The 26,746-nt window shown below is 39.4% G+C and overlaps 1 protein-coding gene across 2 annotated transcripts in view; it reads left to right on the top strand.

The window, feature by feature from the left end:
- The window catches only part of LOC122992249 (E3 ubiquitin-protein ligase SH3RF3-like), a 106,478-nt gene that overhangs the window by 49,775 nt on the left and 29,957 nt on the right, over positions 1–26,746 (top strand). For both annotated transcript variants that reach the window (XM_044366003.1, XM_044366002.1), the window contains exons 2-3: positions 16,181–16,456; positions 20,547–20,642. In XM_044366003.1, the coding sequence (XP_044221938.1) occupies positions 16,181–16,456; positions 20,547–20,642 (372 nt within the window). The remainder of the gene's footprint in view (positions 1–16,180; positions 16,457–20,546; positions 20,643–26,746) is intronic.

Below are 26,746 nucleotides of genomic sequence, written 5' to 3'. Positions count from 1 at the left end.
GTGTGTGTGTGTGCTGGTGTGTGAAGCAGTGGGAGATTTTTTATAAATAGAAGTTAATAAGTTGTTATTGGCTCTTACTGTGACTCTGAAGTAGGAACTAATCCCTGCAGGTTGCAGCATGAGAAATTAACAAAAATATCAACAACTGGGAGTGTATTTATGTATTATTTCCTGTTAATTTACCTGTCATTTCTATTTTAGGTGTTTGTCATTTGCTTTATCTTCTTTTAGTCTCTCTGTGTCCATGCTCATTCAGTAGATTGATGTCTGTTGTTTGCTCTTGCGTAAGAACTCTTGACAAATATTAGACAAATTACTAAAAATTTGATATGGCTGATATGTCTATTGTTTCCATGAATATCAACATCTAATGATACTTTATTGAGCACGTTTATGCTCCTTAGAGGAACCTGTTTTTTTATCATGGAGACACCATGAGCTGTCCATTAGGGTGAAAAAGGAAACAAAGGAAGAGGAAGATGAGTGAGAGGTGAGGGGGGGGAAGGGTGGCACCTCAGCTGAGTTGGAGTGATGTGCTTAGAGAGTGAAGAAGGAGAGGAGACATGGAGGAGGAGGAGGAACGAAGGGAGTGATGAAGAGGTGAAGACAAGGTTGAGATGAATGAACTCCTGGTTTCTGCTGGCTAGACTTGTGTAGATGTATATGTGTGTGTGTGTGTGTGTGTGTGTGTGTGTGTGTGTGTGTCGGTGTATCTAAGTTTATACACAGTCAGTGGTGTTGTGTTTCTTGTCTTCCTACTTCTCAGAAACTGCCAGTCTGTGTGTGTGTGTGTGTGTGTGTGTGTGTGTGTGTCTGTGCGCGCATATATGTGTTGTATCCTGAATTATAGATGGAAAGTGAATCAATAGTGCGCTGAATTACTGCCAGACAGCTTGTGTGTGTGTTTGGTGTGTATGTGTGTGTGCGCCAATGTTTGCATGAATGTAATTGCGTGTTGACATAATTTGTTGTTTTACATTTTGTATTTTCAAATGAATATTTGCTATTATTTGCATTTTTCTGCTACAACTCTGTAACATTTGGTGTGTTTGGGTATCTTTATTTCATGGATTTGAAGTATTTTAACTCAAAGGGGACGAATTATGCTCATTTCTAGGTATATATTTCTAATCTGGGGCTCTACTGGAATATCTTTGCATGAGTTCAAAAATTCATTTATCTCATACTGACCTCCGTTAGCTTCTGTAAGCTACATCTCGGTCGACTTCTGGCGGCTCAGGGGGCTACGTCAACAATCTATGAAATAAACTATAGTAGTAGGATTTCACTACTTTTCTCTCGTTCTTTACTCAAAATGTCAACTTCTCAAAAACATCTGTCAATTTGTGAGTCCGAATCTGATCCGATATATGAGAATGGACAACACAAACAACACATGGAGAAACCTTAGCGACAACTTGTTGGCAAGGTGGAAAAAAATGTTGCAAACAAAGCGTTCAGAGGCTGAAACATTTCTACATACGTCAACCTCAAGTTTTGGAACTTTGACCATGTTTAACATAGACATCCAACATCATAACAGGATGTAAATAACAGAAAATCCCAAAAAGCATATGTGCCTTTTAAGTTTTTTTTTTTTTAAATTCAGCAAATTAACATTAACTTAACACACAAGTAATACTTTTGCGTCCGTCTGTGCATGAATGTGTGTGTGTGTGTTTTGTCTGCTCCAATAAAACAGCACAGCATGATAAAACGCCGCTCTCACAGCAGAGTGGAAAAAGACCTCTGCAGATTTACTATGCTATTACCACACACACACACACACACACACACACACAAACTCTCTAAGACACACACACACACACACACACACACACACATTGTGAGGAAAAAAGTTGTAATGGCCCAGTGCCCCTCCAAGGACGGATGAGCAAGAGAAGTGAGAGCAAAGTAATCACAGTTAAAGAGAGAGTGTCTGTAGAGAGGTGAATAGATGGACTACAGGGGACAGAGAATGGTTTGGTGCTAGAAAAATGGATGGGGATATGAGCGGAGTCGAACATCCTGTCCCATCTACCATCCTTCACACACACACACATACACACACACACACACACACACTGGCTTGGCGAGGGAATGTTAGTGTTGCTGAGCAATAGAGTTGACAGATGAGTGAATCCAGCATACGGGATGTGTTCCAGCTCTCCAAACAAGACCATTTAGTCCCTTTAATTCCTTATTTCCCTCAAAGCTCACTTAACCTGAAGCTCCTTGACATCCCCTACCCAGTATGCAAATGTTTCCTTTGAAGTGAAACATCAAAAATTGAGTCTCAGCTTTCAACAGTCAATACACACATTAATACCCATGCAGTGTATTGAATTTAAACTAAATATTTTCAGCTGTTTTTTTGATGTATTTTAATATATTTCAATTATTTATTTAATGCTAAGAAATCAAAACATTTTTTGACGTTGACAAACAGACTTCACTCTGCCTCACTATGTGGTGAGACGTGGGTGTATTGCTTGTTTCAGCTTGGCTTTTCTTTCCATTTTTGCACACCGGAAAAGGTATCTACATCTGCATATTAATTAATTTGTGGCTTCATTTGTAAACACTGCGTAGGCACAAAGGGGAGCCTGAGGGATGTGTATGCAACTCCTGTAACAGATAACATATCGAGCTCCATTTTTGTTGCACAGCCCAAAGTGCAACATGAAGCTGGCGAGGCTCACTCAGGTTGTCTCTTCACCTGCACTTCACTTCACACGGCCCTTCAGTGATATTTTAACCAGTGGATCTTTTGGATGCCAAATAAAAATCCACAGTGCTACTCATAAAAAAAACATGGTGAAAGTTTCAATATGTCCAGAAGCATGAATTCAACTTTAAAGGAGACATCTATCCTTGGCAGCATACTGGGCGACGATATATTCACGCTTAGAAGTCTGCACATGCACCGAACCAGAATATTTGTTTTCTCAGAGAAAAAAAACCTTCTACTGGTATCCTGCTGCTTTCTAAAATGATGAAAGGAGTTGATGTGATTGGCCATGGTTTTCATCGCAGCCAACACGTCCACCTGTGATGATGTATTCTTTTAAATCCCAGCCAGTATCCAAGTGTGCTACAGGTGCACCAGGCACTTCTTTCGTAGCGTGCCTTATGTCAACAAAGACCAGCACTTTACATTGACTCTGCTGCCTCTTAACTCCTAAGAGGCAGCAAGTGAACATCTGCTTAAGCAGAAGCAGACCTTAAGCACATTGGTACATTTGTCTAGTGATTGCTGTTCATTCTAGTGCCAATTATATACCAAAGGTCAAAGGTTGATCCAATCACTTGCAGAGTAACGTCCACTGGCTGCCTTTTGAGACTGATATCCTTTCTATATTGGCAGCATTTCAAAGCAACACAGCAGCAGCTTGAGGGTTGAGTTTGGGGAAACACGATATCAGTTAAATACCTAAGACATTCATAGTGTTGCACTCGTTTGTTCAAATGAAAAGTGACAGAAATAATGGTGTCATGAATGAAAAAGGAGAGCTAGAGAGAGAAGTTACAAGCCTGACTCCTTTCTCACCTCTGCACCTGGTCAATCACTACGTTAAGTGGGTGTGAATGTTGGCTCGTCTGTTTCGGAAAGTTGCAGAAATGACACGCTTGACGCTTCACGCTCGAGGAACAGCCCGGTTATTTGAAGCAGCTTTATCCACCTTCAGATCTGCGTCTCCCGCCCTCCGAGGAAAAACACTAACGATGAGGCAGTTTCCACTTATAGAAAGTCAGACACTCGTTAAGGGCAGGGAGCTCCAGTGACTGTTGACCCCTGCCAGACACAACTACAGCTCAGTCTGCCAATACGCATAGCATCATGCTTCTCGGTGTCAGTTTTGATTTCCAACCACTTCATTCAGTTTCCAGAATAGCTTCTCTCTCTCTCTCTCTCTCTCTCTCTCTCTCTCTCTCTCTCTCTCTCTCTCTCTCTCTCTCTCTCTCTCTCTCTCTGTCTCTCTCTTTTAACCTATTCTCTTTGGAAAGCAGCTGTACATCAAAATAGATAACAGATAAATAAAAGAAGAAAGGAAGTTGTGTTCATTGCTGCTGTGATGTGCTGCCACTCAGCAGATCTTCTCCTATTGGTCACACCAGTACTATGACCACCAAACAATAAAGCCTCAGTCTCAATAACATCCACTTCTATTTCACACTCCATGAAGTTTCTCCTATTGATTCACAGTCCTTCCCATTCCAACCTTATAAATACAGAATTAAACATATAAATAGATTTGTAAGTGTATCAATTTCAAAATTGGCCATTTTATTATCCATTTATTGCTGTAGTAGTTTAGTGTTCAGATATTTTTATAAATCAATTTTGATGATGTGCAGATTTCTTCAGGCTGTCGAATCTGTGCACACTTTTGTAAATGTAGCCGCTGGTAGAGACGCTGGTTCTTGTGACCTTTGCAGCAGCTACAGGGACACTGTTTAAGTGGAAAAGTTGTAATGAAGGTGAGGAAAAAGGCAGCAGTCATGGTTACGTCTCTGCCGGTTGACAAGATCTCCCAAACCTGTTACTACTGCCACATCAGATACCACTAAAAGACAAAATGCAGAATCCAAACTTGATCTATCAAGAAAATCTGAACAGGTTTGCTGTGGATGAGGTCACATACATTACATGATGGTAAATGTTTCTCTCTGGCTAAGCTTATATATTATAAACTGTAGTTAAAGATCACAAGGTGAGCTTAATTAAACATCTGATATCACACAGTTGTTGTTTTCTATCGTAGGACAGTTTCTCCCTCATGCCAGCTACAGTATGTTAAGTAATATACAATAATTATTGGGACATTTTACTTATTAATTTCAATATCTAGTTATATTTTGAGTCTGCAGTTTCCCATATCAAGAACTAATATATTTTTCTTCACTTATATTAGTAATGTTCTTTTTTAATGTCAGCTTTTGCTGCTGGATAAAGTATTGGCTTTAACTAATAAGATAAGTGAATGGACCAACACTAATACTGCAATTTTCTTTTTCAATCATCTACCTTTTTTGAAAGTGTTATGTTTAGTCCTTCCTTTGGGAAAGCTCTATGAACTGGCTGCACGTAATGTGAGGTAAATAAAATCCACACATCAAAGCTTTTGTCTTTATTATGCAGGCCACAAGGGATATGCTGGAGCTGCATACATATTTTGCAGCGTACTCGGATGACATTATTAACTCTTCCCAAAGCGCAGTGCAACACCAGTAATTGTCTCTCTTAAGAAGAGTGTTGTCAAGTTGAATTAAAGTCCTTATTAAACCTAATGCCGTATTGTTAAAATAATGATCTGCTGGCACGTATTCAGGTTATTTTATTTAATTTAAGACATAACACTTAAAAGGATCTTTAAATGCCCTGTGCATTTATGGTAAACCCAAAAAGGTGCTTTCACTTATTTTGGCTGATTAGACCTCCTGTGAGGACTGTGTGGGCGTGTACAGACTGCTTGATTGACAGCTCCCTTACGCTCCTGTTAGTTTGTTGCACCCATTAGGACGAGACTAATGACCCTGTTAACATTCTTCTTAGCATGTGGATTCTGACCTTAAAGAGATATAAACCTGTTGCAAACTATCGTTAGGGGCACAAATTTATGTGTCACCACAATTGTTTAATTCAGCGGGGTATTTACTAAACTACTAATGTAAATGAGCCCAGCAGCAGTTCATCTGATTTGCATTAAGAACTGATGCCAGACGGTTTTGTCTGGAAAACAACGGAGCACAAACAAAAGTCTTTTTTTGCTGCTGGATTTGGAATAGGGGTTGAAGAAAAGACACTTTTAGATCTGCGAGCATATTCATCCTGCAATACTCAGTCAGTTGTCAATCAGTGATTGAATGAGTTGATGAAAGAGTAGAGGGAGGCTTTTGGTAAAACTTTAAAACTGATGAGGTTGTTTCGGTAAACAGATGATGCAACAGTCTACTTTATAACTATAATTGGCTGCTTTAATCATATCAGAAAAATAGGGAGGAGGGATATAAGGGAAACAGAAAGGTGAAGTCATGTGAAAAATAACAGATTGTTGCTCTTCCTGCTCTTTTGTCTCATGTTGCTAAGTAAAGTAACTTTGTAGTGCCTGTTTCTCTCTCTCTCTCTTTCCCACTTACTTTTTCTCCCTGCTTACAGTTTCTCTCCCTCTGTGTGTGTGTGTGTGTCTGCTAAAACAGTGCCACAGATTTTATACCTGCTTTTCCTAGCCGTTAAATTTCAGACAGTTTCCTCTGCCGCAGTGGTCAGTCTGCTGTGATAAACGCCTTAAAATATATACTGCCTGAGCCCAAACACACCATTTGAGCAACACTGTTTTTCTTCCATTTTTACCAGCGCAAAACCTCAGTGCAGTCTTACAGTAAATAAGGAGAAACATAATTCAAGTTCGGGGCTTTGTTCTGCTGAAGGTGACATGACATTTATAGAGGTGACTTACCAGATAGCAACAGATATTGTCTGACAAATAACATAATTACTAAGACATTACTAAGTCTGAAAGTGGTTCGTTCACATGAAATATATCAATTTAACAGCTGCTTTCTGAAACAGTTGTTTTTTTTCTTTTAACTAGCCAAAAATAGCCACTGAAGTTCATTTCACTTTCTTTGTTGTACAGTATATTAGCATTGTCTGATCTACTTCAATAATATCTTTAATAATACCGATGGTGAAACTGGGTTGTTACAGTGGCGAATGATCTAATTATATAGAAACGCAATGTCAACTTTTTGCATCACATTTAGCGCATCTGTTTCACATTCTTGCCGTGTTACCAACTGTGAGCGTATTAACATTTGACAGGGAGAAATTCCCTTTCATTTTTAAAGGTCAGTCAGAAGAGTGTTGCCAGCACATAATAATGAAACTGAAGGCAAACATGAGAAAAGCTTTCAATCTAAAACTAGTAATATTGGCCTCCATAAAAACATGCTGCTGCACCACTAATCACAACATCACTTTAAAAAGTCAAGACTGGTAACACTCGGTGTAATCAGCACTTTTCACAGCCTGGTATAAAAGATGAATAGATGAAGTAAGTGGGGTTACTTTAGATCAACAAGGATAAGAGTGGTGGATGATGCAGCGTGTTGTTCCAGCAGATGAAACTGCTTCTTATTGACTCTCTCATACACAGAGCTGAGGGTGGCTGTTAATTATTGATTTAATAAGCTCAGCATCAGTGAGTGTGTGGCATACGGACTCTAATCCTGTTATAAGGGTGTGTTTGTGTGTGTGTGTGTATGTGTGTGTATGCAAGTGTGTGAATGCATATGTGCCTAAAAACTGTGTAATCTTGTTATGTGTCTAAAAAAAGGAAGAGTGGGCTGTTGTGTGTATGTGTATATGTATGTTTTAGGGCAGGAACTAATGATTATTTTCATTAATCAATTAATCTGCCAATTACTTTCAAATTAGCTGATCAATAAAATGACCTAAGATGACTTAAATGTCCTGTTTTGTCTGAACAACAGTCCATAACTTTAAGATTTTCACTGTACTATCATAACATTCACATTTGATAAAGTGAAACCATTTAATTTTTGGCCTTTTTGCTTAAAAATACTTGAACATAGTTAAACGAAGTTAAAAAATGTGTATATGTTGCCTGTGTTCTCTTTCCTTCTCTCAGTTCAAATAGGTCATTGTGCATAAAAATACCTGTACTGTACTCATTAACCTGAAATGACAGACACAGCTCACTCTCTCCTTTACACTCATTCACACACATACACTAGTGTGAAACCATGACCTGTTATAGCTCAAGATGAAGGGTGAGAACATATTCTGATCTTTAGCCTGATAGGATAACAGAGTTTCCTGATTATGGATGGTTGCACAGTGGTCATGCAAGCTTGCTGTGAAATTAAATTTAACAATAAATTAATCTAGTTTCATGGAGGCAGCGACAGACACAAACGTAACAAGAAGGAAACAAGAAAACAGCAATCTTTTGACCAATAAACAGCTGAATATCAAGCCTAATGTTAACGCTTTTGTAGTAACAAAAACTGTTAAGTACTAAAGTAGTGAATGATTTAATTATTTGATTGGGCTGCTCCTGATTTAAATCAAAATTTGCCAAATTTAGACTGCATTTTATTCAGGCTTAAAAGACAAGTTTGGCGATTTTCTATATTTTTCATCTTGCCAACAAATCTCATGTGCATAGCCAAACCCACAATGAACTCATCCTACTTACAAGTATTGTGTGTGTATCCAAAGCACGAAATATCTTATTCTTCTGTGCTGTAGACTTCCATCGATATCCAAGAAATATTAAAAACACCTCAATGAGTCACTGCACTAGGTGTTCCTTTGCCATGAGGAGTTTGGGCACGGTAGCTTGTTTAAAAAGGGCTCCAAAGACTAATAACTGAGATCACGTATTCAGTCAACTTTGTAGGCTGCTAAATTATACACTGTAAATTTCTCAAAGAACTTCAGTACAAAGTGAAGAGGTTGTGATATGTAGCACAACAAGCTGGCGAAGCTTTGTGAATGGAGCCGTGTTGCTGCACATGCACAGTGGCCTCTGCCTTACATGGAATACACACATAATACTTGTAAGTAGGATGAGTTCATTGTTGGTTTGGCTCTGTTGACAATAAGAAAAATTTCGAAAATTACCAGCTGAATCCTTTGCTTGTAAGACTTGTTGCATGTGGGCAGTGAACACAAGGGAAGGGCAGTGGACACATATACACACGCACACACACAACCCTTCTGTCCATTACTGAAATCCACAAACACTAATAACTGCACCACAGGGGTGAGATAGCATTCACTTGGTGAATAAGTGTGTGCGTGTGTGTTAGTGTGTGTGCATGTGACTGATGATAATATTCTGCTGCTGTCAGGTACGACGCTAAAAAACTCTTTTCACACATGGAAGATGCAATGTTCCTGCCTTGGTTTTTGCCATTCGCACGATTCCATCTCAACTCTTTTCACACATGAAATGGCTATTCTGAATAGATTGTTTTTTCTGCTCAGGAAAACACTGGTGTAATGACATCACCGACAAAGAAGAGTATTCTCAGTTATCTCACAGACTGCTTCAGCAACGGATTTTGAAACATATTTTGCAAGAAAATGGCTGATTATTGCTTCAGCGCCTCACCTAGATAACAAATCTGTGCGCCCACACAATATAACAATAAATGGTCTTAATTATGTGGCCTATTTTACACAGTTTAAAAGGCAGCACACAAGCCACCGCAATTAAAATGGACAAGATATAGTAGATAAATTTCTGCTTTCATTTTAATCCCTAATAGACTCAAATGCTGTTGATTCTGTAGGTAAAGCTGTCTCACTGGATTTTCATGCTGTAAGATGTTGGCTTAAATTAAAGCTGAAAACTTTGATTGTCTTGTGTATGCACAATGCAATTTTCTAAGGCGGATTTCCGAGATTTGTTTTTTGCCAATCCTGAGGAAAATAAAAAAATATTCAAGGATAAGACAACTTTAAATGTATCTCTTCTACAAAATTGCAGCTGGAATTGGTTTATTTGCAGTATTTCATTTATAAAATTGGATTTCCCTGTGCACAGGAACCAATAATGAAATGTTACATTTACTACACTGTTATCTAAAACATGTGGCACAACTTATTAGAACACTTGTAAAGTGCATGTGTTAAAGGGCCTTTATAGTGCTGTAAAGACACCTAGCAAAGCTGCTATAGTCACACGAGTAGCACAGCAGGTGGAACGAAAGAGGGAGACAAGAAAACTGAAGGTGACAGAGCTTAAACAGGCAGAGAAAGAAGTGAAAAAGAAAGATTGTGAGAGGAAAGAAATAAAATCGTGATGTGTAGAAAGGAAAGAGTAAAACCAATTTTTATATTCATTGTTCCCACAGGTCTTACAAATGTCTTGCAGGCAAATTAACTTGCAGGCTACATTAACTGCCTAAACCATGTAGTGATTCTTATGAGGTATGTGTTTGGTGGAGTGATACCAATAGTGGTGCACATTAAAGGCGATATATCATGCTTTTTCTGGTTTTCTGTTATTTATATACTGTTATAATGTCAGATGTCTTATGTTAAACATCGTCAAAAGTACAAAGCTTAAGGTGAACATATGTAGAAATGCCGGCCCTGATCTCTTCGTTTGCAATATTACCTCAACAGCTCACGTAGCTAAAACGGCCTGTTTCAGACAGAGGCTCAAACTGAGAGGCTGCATAAAGAGCCAGTATAAGATAAATTTGTAACTGTAAATCATGCAAAAATATTTCAGTAGAGCCCCGGAGTAAAAATATAGACCTGGAAATGTGCATGATGAGTTTAAGTTTTTCATTAAGTTTTTCCAACTTGAAAAAGAAATGAGAGTTGAGGCAGAACTTCCTGAAAAAGATAGATCTCTCTGATAGATTTTGGAACATCACACCAGTACGTTTGATCAGAATAACTAGAAAAATGCAACATGAATTGGCCCATTCTTTAAATTCAGGTGGGATCTTTCTCTTTTTATAATATAGACCTCCTGGATGAAGCTTGACCCTCCCGCCCCGTGCTTAGCGATCTCCTCCTAGCATCGAGCAGCAAAGCCAGCACTTTTCTTCTGATGCCCTCCAGCAGCCTCTAGGTGTTCGCCCAAGTTTGTTGGCCCAGGGGAAGAAAGACAAAGAAGGAATTAAAGTGAGAAGAGAGAGAGACTAGAAGAGAGAGAGGTGAAAATAGCGGGAGGGTGAGAAAGGATATAGAAGCATCAAGGGAGAAAGGGAAATGGGGAAAGCTGAGCATAGGTGAGTAGATGCAAGAAAAGACAGAAGTGAGACTAGAGTGAGAAATCTACTACTTCTTCCTTCTCCTCAAGGGTACTTCAGTTGTGCAATAGAGGGAGGGTCGGATGTTGTTTTTTGACTTCCTATCCAGGGATACCAGTGCAGGAACTGAAATGGCGACCTTTCGGTTTCTTCCTTAACTCTTCTTCCTCCTCCTCTCCTCTCTTTTTCTTTCTATGTCTGTTTTTTTTTTTTTTTTTTGCCTCCAAGTGACTCAAATCAGATATCCGATCTCTGGCTATGCAACCGCTGTCAGATCGGTCAGATCCGAAATTCATGTGGTTTTTGTAACATCTCACTTTCCTGCGCATATTGCCTGTCATCACCTCACAGCCCGGTAAAAATAAACACGGAGGAGAGCAACAGTGAGGGGTCGATGGAGAGATGAGGAAGTTTCAAATTTGTCGGACATTAATGGAAAAGCTTCTATTCAAACCAAACTGGAAGAAGCTTATGCTAGCACAGCCATGTCATCCGTGTTTATGATTTGACTGTTGCACAAATGACGTTGACCATGCAGCTCATATTTTGGCATTTCAGTGTTGAGAACGTGAATGTGAACAATCAACACAAAAAGATTGGATCTGACTAAAAAATTGTAATGGAGCATTGAGGCCTGTGATGTGAATGTAGCCCTATAGACTCATCTCATCCTGTACCACTTCTTCTCCATCTCTCTTTCTCCCTTTCCCATCGTTGAGGTTAAATGGTTGCACTGGTAAAACAGGGAGAGACAGATGTGGAAAAGTTCATACGCCCTCACCTCCCCTCCCAAGCCCATTATAGCCCATCTGGGGTTTACACATGCCCTCACAAATAGAAACACACACTTTGAACATGCTTGCTCAGCATCAGCTAGTTGTGGGAAGTTGAAGTGATTGAAGGTGAAGTGGGAAGGTTGATATGATTAAATGTGTAAAGATCACTTTGTTTTTTACACTGTATGGCCACAAAGGTTTATGTTTGTGAGCTTTTGTTCTGCGGCCGTTCTTTGTGGTTTGGCTTAGTCCTTTCAGTTATCTTAATGCTACAACATACACACAATGATATTTTAGACACTAGTGGGCTTCCAACTTTGTAGCAGCAGTGTGTGGAAGTTCCTTTCCTGTTTCTTCAAGTTATATCCATAAATAAATGGTTTTTCACAGTTAGGTGTGGAAGAATGTGACTGGCCTGCACAGAGCAATGAGCCTAACCCCCTCCTATACCCTTTAGATGAACTGGAACACACACTCTGAGCCAGGCCTTGTTGGCCAACACTGATGCTCTTCTGTCAAATCACTGCAACTATCAGGCTCCAAAATCCCTCCCACAAGAGTGGAGGCTGTTATGGCAGCGGATTACAGTAATAGCTGTGATTTTTGAGCGAGTAATAGATTAGCTGAATTTAAATTAATCGCCAACTATTTTGATAATCCATTCATCATTTAGAGTCATTTTTTAAGAAAGAAATGCTAAAATTGTGTGGTTCCAGCATCTTAGATATGAATATTTTCTGGTTTCTTTAGTCTTCTATGACAGTAAACTGAATATCTTTGGGTTATGGACTGTTGGTTGGGACAAAACAAGATATTTGAGGTTGCATTTTGGGCTTTGGGAAACAGTGATCGACATGTTTCACTATTTTCTGACAATTCATAGACCAAACATTGTTTACATTCTTTTGGCCATGTAGTGTCAATGCAATGTCAAGTATTTAGCACTCGGGTAGCTGAATGGTTACTATGCATACCATATGACTGCGATGTCCCTGGTTCTATTCCAGCCAGGGACCTTTGTTGCATGTCATACCCATCTCTCTCCCCTTGTTTCCTGTCTGTCACTTCACCAAATGGAGGTAAAAATGCCAAAAATAAAAATGTTTAGTATTGAATATTGTATAATTTACTGTAGTACCTGTTGTAGCAGCAGTGGTAGTAGCAGTAGTAACAGTCAAAATAGCATGAAGACTGGATTTTTGTTGTTTGGGTGTGTATGTGTGTGTCTGTGTGTTTCCTTATATTGCGTCACCACTGATCTCAGAACAGCCAGGCAGTGGACCCTCGGGCTTTTCTATTCAGTGTAGCGAGAAATCAGTCTGCATGAGAGTGTACATAAAGGTTGTGTGTTTGTCTGAAAGTGTGTGTGTGTGTTGATATAATAGTAAACACCTTCTCTGGGAAGAAAAGGAGTTGTTTGTCTTTCATGCATCTTCTCCTCTGTTGGCCAACACACTGCTGTGTATTTACCTGAATCCTCTATAAGATAAACTCCCTTTTAATACCTGACTCCTTCAAGAACATGTTCAGTATATTAAGTGTGTGCTGAGTACTGCAGTGTTTGTTTGGGCGTGTGTGTGGTGGTGAATGTGAATATAGGTGTGCTGTGATGATAAATATCTATGTGTCACTGGTCACTTTTATATTGTGCAGGTTTAAAACTATATCAAATTGTCTATTTGAGTCTTTTATGTGAAAAAAGGATATTTTGTGAGTATATACAATGATAAAATAGATCCAGTTTGTTTAATCACATCTTAATTGACCTTTTACTAAGCCTTGGTCTGCTTAATTACTGTTGCTAGGCAATTTACAATGATTAACAATGACAGATTACCACTTAAAATTATTAGTAATTTTTTAAACAATGGGTCCCTGATTTCAGAAAAGAGGTAAACAAAAGCAGGCCTCTGCTTTCTGATAACTGTTGCTGGCAGATTTTAACAGCTGTAGCTAGCTCGTTAAACTAACGATAGCTCTATGAGTTGGTTGAAACGCCTTATCTTGCTGACTTTTTATTGTCTTAAATATGCATTTGATGGCTACATATATGGTATGGATTCGTGCTAAAAGACTGAGGCTAAAGCTATATGTCATATAGGCAAAAGTCAGCAATCTCACCAGGTGCATATCGCGGTGCGCCAAAAGTTCAAATTTGTTGAACTTTGATCATTATTGCACTTACCTTGGTGGACAAAACTAGCAAACTAGCAAACTGGCCTCATCAAGACCAGAAAAAAAAGATATTTGCTTGGTGAAATATCAATATGCAGATGCAGCTATCAGGTTTGTTCTTTCAGTTCATTCTCTGAAATACAACAATCTACTGCTAGCAACATTAGCAGTGGTAAATACTGCAGAAAAAGCAGAGTAAAACCTTTTTTTACGCTGTAATGTGAGTACACCTTTGGTCTTGTAAATAACCATTGGTCACTACTGCAGGTACTAAGCTTAGTTAATTGCAGTTTATGTATAGCAGACATACACTGTTTAATGCATTCCTTACACTTTTACTCTTGTGTTTGTGGTTTTGGAAAGGCTAAAAAAGTACACTACACTCCAGACTTTAAGACAAATATCACACTCACTGTAGACACATGCACACTGCCTCAGCATGTAGAGAAAACCAAAGCTTGGCAGACCTGTGCATAGTTACAGTTGCTAATCTATGATTGGACATGGATTAATTGAGAATACTGTATATCAATAAGGTGACCTTTAACATGAATTTCAATGGAGTATTTTGCTCATATTCTACACAAGTATGGCATTTTGTACAAAATCAGTTTGTGTAGGGTTAGTGGGTCAGTATGTGTCTAATAGCATATGATAAGTTAGACACTCCAGACCTGATTTTGATGTAACTCCAGAGAGTAATGCATCAAACCACTCTGGCATTTTCAAAATTACTGTGTTTGGCCCAAGGTGGGAGTAGCAATTACCTGGCAAACATTTTAATAACCAGTCATATCTTACGTACTGCTGGGGGGAATAAAATGAAACTTGGAGCACATATCCAACTATCCATGCTCTGCAAATTTGTCTCCAGGGCCAACAGTTTGCAGCATATTGAATTTTCCACTGTTTTAAGTTACTTCAAAACCAGTTTGCCCCCCAGGTTATTTTTTTCATATTAATTTACTGATGACTGCAGGAGTCACTACTTCATTTGCACTTCTCCAATATAGGACACCACAAATGTTAAAATGAAGAGTAGAGAACAAACACATACAATGTATTTTTATTGTCATATACCAGACTTGAAACTGATTTGTTCCAGACATGGCACAAAGGAGCACTTACCAGCTCTTTAATAGGAAGAATATAATGAAACAGCATTTCACCGGAAACTCACGCAATTGTCAACCCCAAGGTTTATGAGGTGTAGTTATCTGCCATCATTTCAACACAGTGACACTAATACTAGAAAGCAGTGCTTTTAATCCTCTGTAGAGGCTTTTAAAATGCACTTAATGCTGCTCTATGTAAGATTTTTATTTAAAAAAATATACCTGTCACCTGGGCCTTTTATGTTAATCACTAGTGGGGCAACAGTACAGAAGAGCAGCTTATCCTCACTGAGACCCTGGTTTCTGGTTTAGGAGAAGATAACTGACAGGTAATAACATCTGGCCACTGAAACAAGCTGAAATTTAAGAGCAAAATACAGAAGTGTCTTCTTAACAGCAGAATGTGAGTGGGGAAAACTTCCTGAACCTCTATTAATTAAAGACATCACTTGCAGGATCGAGGTCCTGGAAATGCAGACTTAAATCTTACCGTCATTTCAGTCCACCAGCCCACAAAAAATGACCTTTCGCTAAGCCCCTACCTCTTAGTTACTGTTGCTACCCCTGTTAAGCTTTCTAATCTTGCCTCGCACATACAGTATACAGTTTACAATAATAGCAATTAGCTGTATTTAGTGTCTCTGAAAATATTACATATAATTCAGTTATTGTAAAATATAAGTTGAACATTGACCATCTTTGTTCCGTCTGTCACAGCACAGATGAAACAGTAACCTTTCTTTTTCTTTTTCTTTTTTGGGACTGTACCTTTAGGCAAACTTTTTGGTATCACCTTAAATTAGATCCTCAACTCAAATTTAAAATTTAATTTATTTTATTTGGTATTTTTGCTGATGAAATGTCTGCCAGGAAAATGCATGTTATTAATATTATTTCTTTATTAGCAAGATTTCATATACACTCCAGCAATTTTGCAAAAGGGAAGCCCAACCCTACTGTCTTCATGTCCTACTTAAAATCCTACCTAGTCACACTGAAATCCTGCACAAACTCTAAAGCTGTGAAAACTAGAGCCTTATGTAATGAATTTGATCTGTAATTAATTAATTTAATTATTTTCCCCTTTCCCTTTTATTTCTTTATTGATGTCAAACTATTTGTACACTACATCGAGCATACTGCCTTGTTACTGTTGTTGAAAAGATAAACCTGTTGTAAATATAATTTTATATATAAAAGAAAATAATTTTAAAAAAATCAGTGGTATGATATCTGTTCAAACTTGTATATACTGTATAAATAAATGTTTTGTGTTTACAATAAGTATTTGTATGTGTGTATGTTTTGCAGAATATTCCAGCACTGCCTTGTGGTAAAGCCCTGTACTCCTACGAGGGAAAGGAGCCAGGCGATCTCCAGTTCTCCAAGGGTGACATCATCATCCTGCGACGTAAGGTGGATGACAACTGGTACCACGGCGAGCTCAACGGTTGCCATGGTTTCTTGCCTGCTAGTTACATCCAGCTGCTGCGTCCCCTGAGCCAGACTCCGCCCCAGGGCAAAGCACTGTATGACTTTGAGGTCAAAAACAAAGACCAGGATAAAGACTGTCTGGCCTTCAGCAAGGTAGCGCACACAAACACACACACACATATACTGATCACACACTCATCTGAGGACACTTGTTGTATCAATCACAGCGCAAACATAGCAATGTATGAGTATGGGAAGGCAGCATGGAAGAATCAGTGCAGAGAAACCTCCTTGGAGGGATGGATAAATACTGTAGTAGAAGCAAACACTTATCTATTGTGTTAAACCAGACTATTTCTTTGTAGGACACTAATAATTTATCACTACTGACTCTACTCACAGATTGGTTCTTGTGATGTAAACCAGAGCAACTTCAAACAGAGTGAAAAGTACAAGCTCTGTGTGGTTCCTTCCCAAAGGAAATGCAGTTTTGACCTTTTCCTCCATGTTCTTAAAATTAACGCTATTGGCTTTTACATTCGAAGCAACAAGAATACACGACTAGAGCTATAAAATCTGTACTGCTGAAAAAAAAAAAACATCTCCTTTTCAAAGCTGTAAGATGGTAAGTTGGTTGATTCGAACAGCATGGAACTTGGTCGTGAGGCTGGAGGATGAACTGTCATTCTTACCAGTTATCGCAGCAGGAGCCTGCTCCTGTATGTTTCTCCTGTACAACATCATTAGGGAGGCGGCACCTTACTCATTAGGGAGGCAGCCAGGCATTGACACTTGTCATCTCCCGCTTGGACTGCCCGCTCGCCTGAGCCCCTGCATCTGCCACCAGACCTCTGCAGCTAGTCCAGAATGCTGCTGCCCACCTGCTATTAAACACCCACACTACTCCACTTCTCCGCTCACCACACCGGATCCCTTTCGCTGCTCTCATCCAGTTGAAGACTCTGGTCTACAGGGCAGTGAAAGGAACTGCTCCTTTCTACTTCCATGCACTGTCAAATCCTGCACTCCAGCCTGACCAATGCACTCCTCTACCTCCATAGGTTTAGCCGTCCCTTCACTCTGAGGGCCTTGTGGTCATCTTTGTCAAGGCTCCTCTCTGTACTGGCTCCACAGAGGTGGAATGAACTCCCCACTGAAGTCAGGGTGACAGCACAGTCCATACCTTTAGACACAGGGTTAAATTAAAGCATTTCTACAGAGCCCTTGAACGGTTATTTTTTTCTAACGTACTTTTGCGTTACCTCACAATAACCCTGCATTGCCTCGAAGCTGACTGTGTCCACAGCTGTAGCTGCCTGGCTGTGGGTTGAGCTCTGGTTGAAGCTGTGGCTGTGACTGCGGACAGGCTTATTGCTCGGGCTACAGCTTCATTTGTGGTTGTTGCTATGTTGCGATGGATATAGCTACAGCAGCTGAACTGTAGCTACTCTTCACCGCTCTGATTAATAGTCTGACACTCGGGATTTGAATACGGTGCTTCTATCAGATATGACAGGTGTGTTATCATACAGCAGAATTCAGGAATAGCTACAGCTCAGCAAGCACTGCTCTTTCGCTTCACCGCACACACTACACCACCCCTGCATGTAGTTAGTTACACCCATTATTAATGTGTCACAGCTGTCAGCATAACAATCAAACCAGCGCACATACAAATACTGCAAGAGCAGAGGCCAAAGCTATAGCCATCCCATGGCTATAGAATAACAGTTACTGCCTGTCAGAATCACAGCAGCAGCTGCCAGTCATAATATAGTTTAGAGAACTAGTTTAACTAACTCTGCTAATTATCGCAACATTAGCTGCAATCATACAGAATTCTGGCAGAGCAGTCACAGCTGAGACACTGATACTATTGCATCATTATCCAGTTCAGCCTTCCTCTATGGATTCAAAGATGTGCAAAACATACTGTGAGGCAACGCAAAAGTATTATGAGGGAGCGTAAAATTTAGAGCTTAGTCAACTATTATATTAATTGCCGACTTTTTGATAATTGATTCATTGTCAGGTCATTTAAGTAAAAAGAATGTTCTGATTTCAGCTCCTCAAATGTGAATATTTTCTGGTTTGTATGATAGTAAACTTGGTTGTGGACTGTTGGTAGAGACAAAAGAAGACATTTGAGGACATCATATTGGGCTGTGGTAAACAATGATCAACATTTTTCACCAAAGTAGTTCAGAAAATAAGATAAGATATACTTTACTGTCCCCTTAGGGAAAATTTTCTTGGGCTCAGCGTCGCTGCATCACAAAACATTCATCTCCCAAACATACTTGACATACATACCAATCATAAATACATAAACAATAAATCATTAAATGAATATAAAACAAAAAAACGCTTTTTAGGGGCTCCGTATACTTCCATTTCACATCTCACCTCTTAAAAATGAGTCTCAAAATTGCTCCATTTTTCAAAGTATCACTATGGAGATGGTGAGATAAAGACAAAATGAGAGAAGACACTCCCTAAGAAGTGTGTATCCAGGCTGGATTTGGTGTAAACAGTCATTTGTATTCCTTGTTCTGTCTTGTTCCTCAAAGCTTGTCGTTTGGTTCTCGCTGTTACACAGACTCATTTGTGATAGGACTGAACGTTCGACATATCCGCCCTGACTGTGTTTGTCGGGAGAGGAAGAGAGAGATTATTAAATTACAGTGTGCAGTACACTTCATTGTAGGTGTTTTAAGACAAAGTGCAATACAAGCAATAGATACTTCATCTCAAACACACTGCGTTCGACATCTAAATTAAGAGATGACAATAAGCTGTTAATAGTCCATATTATTTTGCATTTTAGGGCAAAACTAATCAACAGGTTAACGATTGAAGATTACACGAAGTCGTATACTCACGTAGAGATGCATACCCCTGCGGTGTGCTGTATGTGTGTTGTCATGCGGAACCAGTGTGTGTGATATTGTTTTCTCAGTGTGAAAGGTAATTATTCAGTATGACTAATACACAGTCATTTACCAGCATTATCACCGCCGTCCCTAATGGTCTAACCAAGATATTATATTCATGTGAGGAGAGGAACAAGAAGGGGGGAAATACTTTCTTGATGAAGTCTGTGTGTGTGTGTGTGTGTGTGTGTGTGTGGTGAAGGGATGTAATATCACTATATGTGTGTAGGATTTAATATTGCTGAGAATATCATATGTACTGTGCAAAAGTTTTAGGCACTAAAAGTAACATGAGAATGCTTTCAAAAATAATGCTATGAATAGTTTTTATTTAACTACAGAATGAAGTATAGTAGACAGAAAATACAGGTTACTTACAAGCATCTTGGAGAACTTGCCACACTTCTTCTGTGGATTTAAGCATCTCAGTTGCTTCTGTCTCCTCATGTAAGAGAGTCTGACCAGACTGACTCCACAATGTTGAGATCAGGGTTTCTTGGGACCTATCAGCCACCTCCCTGGTGGTATTGCATTATGGATACGAATCTAAACACCCAAAGTGCCTGAAACTTCTGTGCAATACTAAGTATATAGGTAAAGGTGAGCATATACTTGCAAGTTATTTGTTACGTGTTATTTAATTATGTATACAGGTTAGGTTGGCAATGTCCTGTTTACATTTAAATGAAATCACAGGAAAAGTAACAAGGATGGACAAACACATTAATAAAACAGATATTAGACAAAATACAATGTGTAGCCTTAGTTGAAGCAATCACAGGCAGGCAGAGAACAATTATTGAGAAGCTTCTTGAAGTTACAGAAAGGTATAAGAGTTTAAATTTCAGGTGACATTGTAGTTGATACCTCTCACAGTATTGATATTGTATCCAGTACACTTGACTGACATCTGGTGTAAAATAATTTAGCTCGTAGATGCCTATACTTGTCGTGGTCGGGTTTATAACTAGTCTAAAGTAGCACACCCTGTGCTGAGGTCACAATAGAGCAAAGACAGATGCATCACCTTAAAATACAAAATTGTTCTGGGTTAGTCATTTTAATTTTTCCAACAGTCTTATATTCACCAAAACATGATTTGAACCCTCCAAAAGTACACTACTGGCCTAACTCATCACTAATCACGCAAAAAAACAAACATTTATTTATTTATTCCTTCATTTGTTCTTAAAATCACCCTAAATAAGACATTTTCCTATATTGATTCAAATGTACCAACAGGGTGTGTGTGTGTTTGTGTGTGTGTGTGTGTGCGTGTGTGTAGTCTCACTCTCCGCCTCTCTCTCCAGGATGAAGTACTGACAGTAATCAGGCGAGTGGATGAGAACTGGGCAGAAGGCATGCTGGGAGACAAGATTGGTATCTTTCCCATTCTCTATGTGGAGGTAAACCAACAGACACACAAGCGTGCACGCACACACACACACACAAAATAAACCCCTTACATATCAAGTTACTACAAAAAAATAACTGTACAAGAAACAGCAATTTTGCAACTGAGTGTTTGTATGAAAGTATGTCTTATTTTATTTATCATTTATTTATAAATGTTCGTGTTTCAGGAGAGACTTCCACTTTGGTATCCAGTCCACTTTGATGACAAACAGTAATGTTCTGTTTTTTTTATGGGTGGAAACATTCACACTACTTTAATGGTGTCCATTGAAGGGGTGACAGAAACCTGTGTTCCTCGTCATTCACAGGAAGAGACACTGGCTTATTCAGATTTTTCAATGGAAAAAGAATATACTAATAATCATATATTTCTGTTCCCTGGGTTTAAATGTAAATATATTTATTTAGATATACTTGAACTATATATAACTTTAAACTAGGATGCATTGTCATTAAGTTATTTTCATTTCAAGTTAAATTTTTACCCAATCTTTATCAGCTCTTTGTGCCGTAATCCATACTTTTTTTTTTATGGATACCTGCTGTCATCATAAATCTTGTCTTAAATAATTGTTGGCGCCGCCCCTGTCGGCAACTCAGTCATCTGTGTGTTATTGTGGTTTCCACTTTGGGGATCGATAAAGTATATCTGTCTATCTAAAAGCCACTGGCAGTGGAAATTAGTGATGCATTATTTACTTTTCGTTGGTAATAGCATCAGTTCCACATGTTTTCAAAAAGAACACAGTGAACATCACTTTCAGGTCAGGATGTAACAGGCAGAGATAATAAGTGCATCATTTTAGATAATTACAATTGCAAGCTGGCTAACTTTTATATACAGAACATTAAATTGTAGGAGCTCCATCAGTGTTCTCCTTTTTATTCAAGGAAAAGACAACCCTCAGGATCACTATTTGTGATGTTGAATAACAATCATTAATTTACGTTTTTCGTACCCATTTCCAACCTTCCTCGTGTACCTCAACTGTATTTATACTCCTTTCAGATGACCGGTGACTTTGTTTGCAGTCGATGTAAATGGGTCACCCTGCACTGTCCGACCTGCTTTCAAAACCCTCCTTCTGGGCTGAAAGGAGGTCTCAGATACTGTATTACTTCAATATAAACATTACTCACACTGCGGGTATATTGTGTGCTCATTATTCTGCATCAAACATGGGATTTGTGTTTCACTCTACATTGAAATCCCCTCATGTTGTTCCCATATTAAGATGTGCTATTATGTTATCTATGTTTGACCACATATGTGTAGGAATACACAACCAAATATTAAAACTGCACCAGAAATGCAAATTGCATTAGCAATGCTGTGTGTAACTCCACTGAGGTGGAGTTTTATTTAAGGAATTTCCTCTCAGTAAAAGGATAAAAACCCTGAACGTTTTACCTTCTTTCATGGTGCCATGCCTGTCAAGAGTGGAACATAGTTTACTTTAATCCTTGTGCCACTGAATAAATACCATGCACCATTTGCTCTGGGTAGCATTTAAGGTTTTTAAGCCGTGGTAAAAAAAAAAAAAAGCCATTGGTGAAAACTGCAAGGATGTTTGATTTCTTCTTTCTCGCTGTTGTTAAGGCTTCTCTTCTCCCTCCATCACTACCACAAATTTATGAACACGCTGATTCTCTCATGGCCCTGTCGGAAAGCAAATGATGAAACTTGACAGGAGGTTCAATCAGACTGGGAGGCACTGCTGTGTTATGTGTGTGTGTGTTTGCATCAAGACAATAAGCCTGTCGTTAGGTCAGGTACCAGGTGCATTGTGTATCCATGCGCTGTAGCTTAGAGGAATTAATTAAGGATCAGGTTATAGACAGAAAGAGAGTAATGGGATGACGCATCCTCCATGCTGCTTTTAAAATATTATATTGCTTTTCTCGTTCATCCTCTAATCAATCGCAAACAATCACTCACACTTATACAAAATGCATGTGTTTATATCCACATCCATACAGATATACAGGGTTAGTGGCCGACAGGGGTTTGGACTCTCGGTGATCCAATCATGTCCCCGAGATTAGCTGGTTGACCAAACAACTCTCGGAGGTGATTGTGATGTGTGAAGCCATGGACCGAGGGAAGTCGGCACACAAACACACACAGACACACCGGGGCTCCTATTAGATAGAGATGCATCAATAATTTAGACTTCTCCATCACTTTGACACAGCAGGGCTATAGGGGCCTGTCAAGTGTGTGTGTGTGTGTGTGTGTGTGTGTGTGTGTGTGTGTGTGTGTGTGTGTGTGTGTGTGTGTGTGTGTGTGTGTGTGTGTGTTTGCAGTGAGAGTCTAATGAGGAGGGCCCAGCTGGACTTCTGCTGAGCTGTATGTGTGTGTTTCACTGTGAGCTGTTGTCTCACAGCTCGGGTGTGAATGAAGACTGCTTGTGGATAACGTACATAGATTGGTAATGAGGGGTTTGCCGATGATGATGATGGGATGTCACTGCAAAAAGGTTTTTTTTTTTCATAACAGTGTGAACAGCACAAATCAATAAATTCTGATTTGGGCCACTTTCATATGTGGCCCCAAATCAGATACAGGATGTGACTTTTATGTCACTCCAGCCAATACAACCCAATGGGTCACCTGAACCGAATGTCTTGCCACAAGAGTCTTGTGGAGAGGCGCTGACAGATGTAGTTAAAAATAGCCCTTGACATCCTGAAATTTTACACAAGTAGCAGCCATTGCTCCACAAAAAGCCATAATTAAAAATTTGGCTCTCTTTCTCCTCATCTCCATCCTCATTATCATCTGCTCACAATTCTGCTGGCTTCCACTGCACTTCAACTTATAAATGAAATGGTAAATGCTGACTTCATACGACAGTGTGCTGCATGTGACGTCTTTGTTACTGTTCTTTTGTGCATGCAGGTCAGTTCAGGACTGTGACCACTTCACACTGGAATCTGATACTGGCCACATTTAAAAAAATAATGTGAACAGCCAAACAAACAAGACTAGCTCTAAACCTAGTATATGGCTGGACCATGTATGGTCAATGTGTGAAATTGTGGCCAGTTTGTTACAGGGATAGTCAGTGTTAGTGTCTATAATGGGAATTCCTGGATATTAAATGTTCATCTGCAATTTTCCGTAGTGGTCCCAGTAATATTTACTGAAGTAGCATATCACATGACATGATTAAGCTATGTTTGAGTAAAAAAAAGGTTATAAATGCAGTTGCAAGAAAAATACTTTCCACTCATATTTTGTTATGTTTGATTTGAAAGAGACCTGATTTTATTTAATTACAACTATTCTAATTATTATTAAGTCCCCCTGCTCTTTCATCCGTTTCACTTGGCGGATGTCTCTTGTTTTTCACTTTGTATTGAGTGTTTTGTCACAGTGATTATTCAGGGTGCTTTCATTGTGCTTTAACTCCCTCATGCCTCCAGGCACATTCTTCTGCCTCTTTCTTGGTTAACGAGGTTGCACTAAGAAAGTTTTGACAGCATTTTGGGTGCAAATTCAGGAGGCTTATCTCCGCCCAGTTACTGCAGTTGCTGTCAAATCAAGCGCACCTGCAGAGCAGCCTCCCTACACTAAACTGATATAACAGCTTTTGAGTTGGATGTTTTACTTGCAAGACTTGTGTATCAATGCTGTTGTTCATCATTTGTTATGTGAGAACGTCAGAGAAATAAAAAGCTTGCGTTCTGGCATTAGTTCAGTTATAAAATCCAAACGTGTCACGGCATGTCTCTCTTGCGGGCTGCTGACCGTCCCAAAAATCAGATCTGAGCAATAAATCCCAATTGACCACTAAGGCCTGCGGTATGACATGCGAAGTGTGTGAAGTGATTGGCGGTCGCTAAATTTGAAGAGGGTGCTGTTGTTTGTCGCCTTAGTGGGCATAAATAGCGCAAGGTAAAAAATGTTGCTAAATGTAATGGGGAGAGGATGAAATTCAAACTAGGAAGTCTAGTTTGAGTGATGCATCAGTGAGTTTGAAGACTTATTACATGGGTCAGCAATTCAACCACAGGCCAGTTTTTATCAGCACTGTTAACTGGGGAGCAGACGGTTTTGAAGGCTTAGCTGATTCATTGAGCTCACAAGCATCTGGGGTGGATTTATGGTATGTTGTTTTGTTTGTACTGTACCGGGCTCAACATAGGGTGGGTGTGATGATGAGTGGGTTGGTTTGTGTTGTTCACTGTTACTGTTAAAGGTTTGGTGTGGGTTCAGGTGAGTTTAAGTTAAGGGTGGGTTGGTTGGGCAGGTCTAAAGAGGATTCTTGCAGACTGGAGACGAGTTTTGGTCAGGCTCGGTTGGGTTTGTCTTGCTCTGGACAGGTTTGGGAGGTTTGAGTTCAAGGTCACACATTATAACACATGTAAAGCACACTTACCTCTTTCTCTTTCTTCTCTCTGTCTCTCTTTGTGCACCATGTCTGCAGCAGGAATGAGCTGGCACACACCTGCCACTGTTTATGTGCGTGCGTGCGTGTGTGTGTGTGTGTGTGTGAGTGTCCATGTGTACGCATGCATCTTGCTGGCTTCCTTTTCGCAGTGCAGATATCAGCTCATCAGCTGGAGTCTAAGTATTACCTAGAGAGAGTGCTCACCCTCTAAAAGATGCAGAGTACAGTTAGTTCAACATATAATAGATGACCTTGGAGATTTCATTCAGCCAAAAGCACCAAATGAAGAACTGTCTCTATCAACAACGTCCTCCTCTCTCTTTCTCTCACACACATTTATACTCCCTTATCTCCTTTACTGCAGCATGACCGGGCACTATAGCAGCGGTAGTTAAAGAGAAACTGACATAACAGGCTTTGGTGTGTGTGTGTGTGTGTGTGTGACTGGCAACTACTGCATGTAGAGGTACAAACTTAAATGCATGAGTATAAGAGACTCAGTAAAAGTTTTCTTGGTTGGTTGCAGCACACTATGTTTTGAGTGCATGACATGTGACGTGTGTTGCTTTGGTGACCTTCTGTGGGTGTGTGTGTCTGTGTGTGTGTGTGTCCTCTATTCCGCCTCATGAGAACAAAGTGAGTGTATCTGCAGCATCAATCCATCATGCTCATTAGCATATGATTTGGGTTCGATTAGCATATCTATTAATATGGAAATACAACATCACCAACACTGAGCCCAGACGGGTCGGTCTTGTACACACTGCACTGCACACACTCTTTATTTTTCACACACACACACATGCATGCACACGCACACACACAGGGAGAAATAACTCGACTTTCTCTCCAGGGATTGTTTGAGGTTACGTTAAGCAGACATGATTGCGATGTAAATTTGTTGGAGGGCTGAAGCTGGTGTTGTCTGTTAACATATTATGTGTCCCTGTTTGACCTCTGTTTGTGTGTGTGTGTGTGTGTGTGTGTGTGTGTGCAAGCCTGTTAAGAAAACAAAGTCATGACCCATAATAATTTAAAGAATAACTTCATGCCCTTTTAGATCTCACCAATATTACAAGAATTCCCGCACAGGAAGTTTGCATACTGATATAACACAAGTACTGTAGGTGTAATATTTGCTTCACATGTTTGCTTTTACACTGTAGAGACAAGTGTTGAACATTGCGCAGAGATAATGTTATAGAATTTCACTGAGGTATGTGTTGAACACAGCATACTTGTAACAAAAGAGAAATATCATTCACTCAAGTGTTCATACATTGTACGGAACATATTCATATAACATGTTGCAGGGTTTTAACATTTTGACAGGTGTATTTAGAAAGGTTTTGTATCTACTTGCAATGCAAATTTGCAAATTTGGCCTTAAAGGGGACATAAACTGCACATTTCCAGGTCTATATTTGTATTCTGGGGCTCTACTGGAATATCTTTGCATGATTTACAGTTCAAAAAACTCCTTGTTTGCCCTATACTGGTCCTTTATGAAGCCGCTCAGTTCAGCCTCTGTCTGAAACAGGCTGAAATAGCTCCTGTCTCTTTAAGAGCCTACTCTCTTCTGATTGGCAGCTCCGGAGGCTATGTAAACACACAATACTAGTTTGATTTCACTTGTTTTTCTTGTCCTCTACTCTGTGTTATCTTCTTAAATCTGGACATGTTCGAGTCCGAATCCA

Source organism: Thunnus albacares, chromosome 11 (assembly GCF_914725855.1).
Source record: "Thunnus albacares chromosome 11, fThuAlb1.1, whole genome shotgun sequence".
Lineage (NCBI taxonomy): Eukaryota > Metazoa > Chordata > Actinopteri > Scombriformes > Scombridae > Thunnus > Thunnus albacares.
This window is presented reverse-complemented; position numbering and strand designations above follow the sequence as displayed.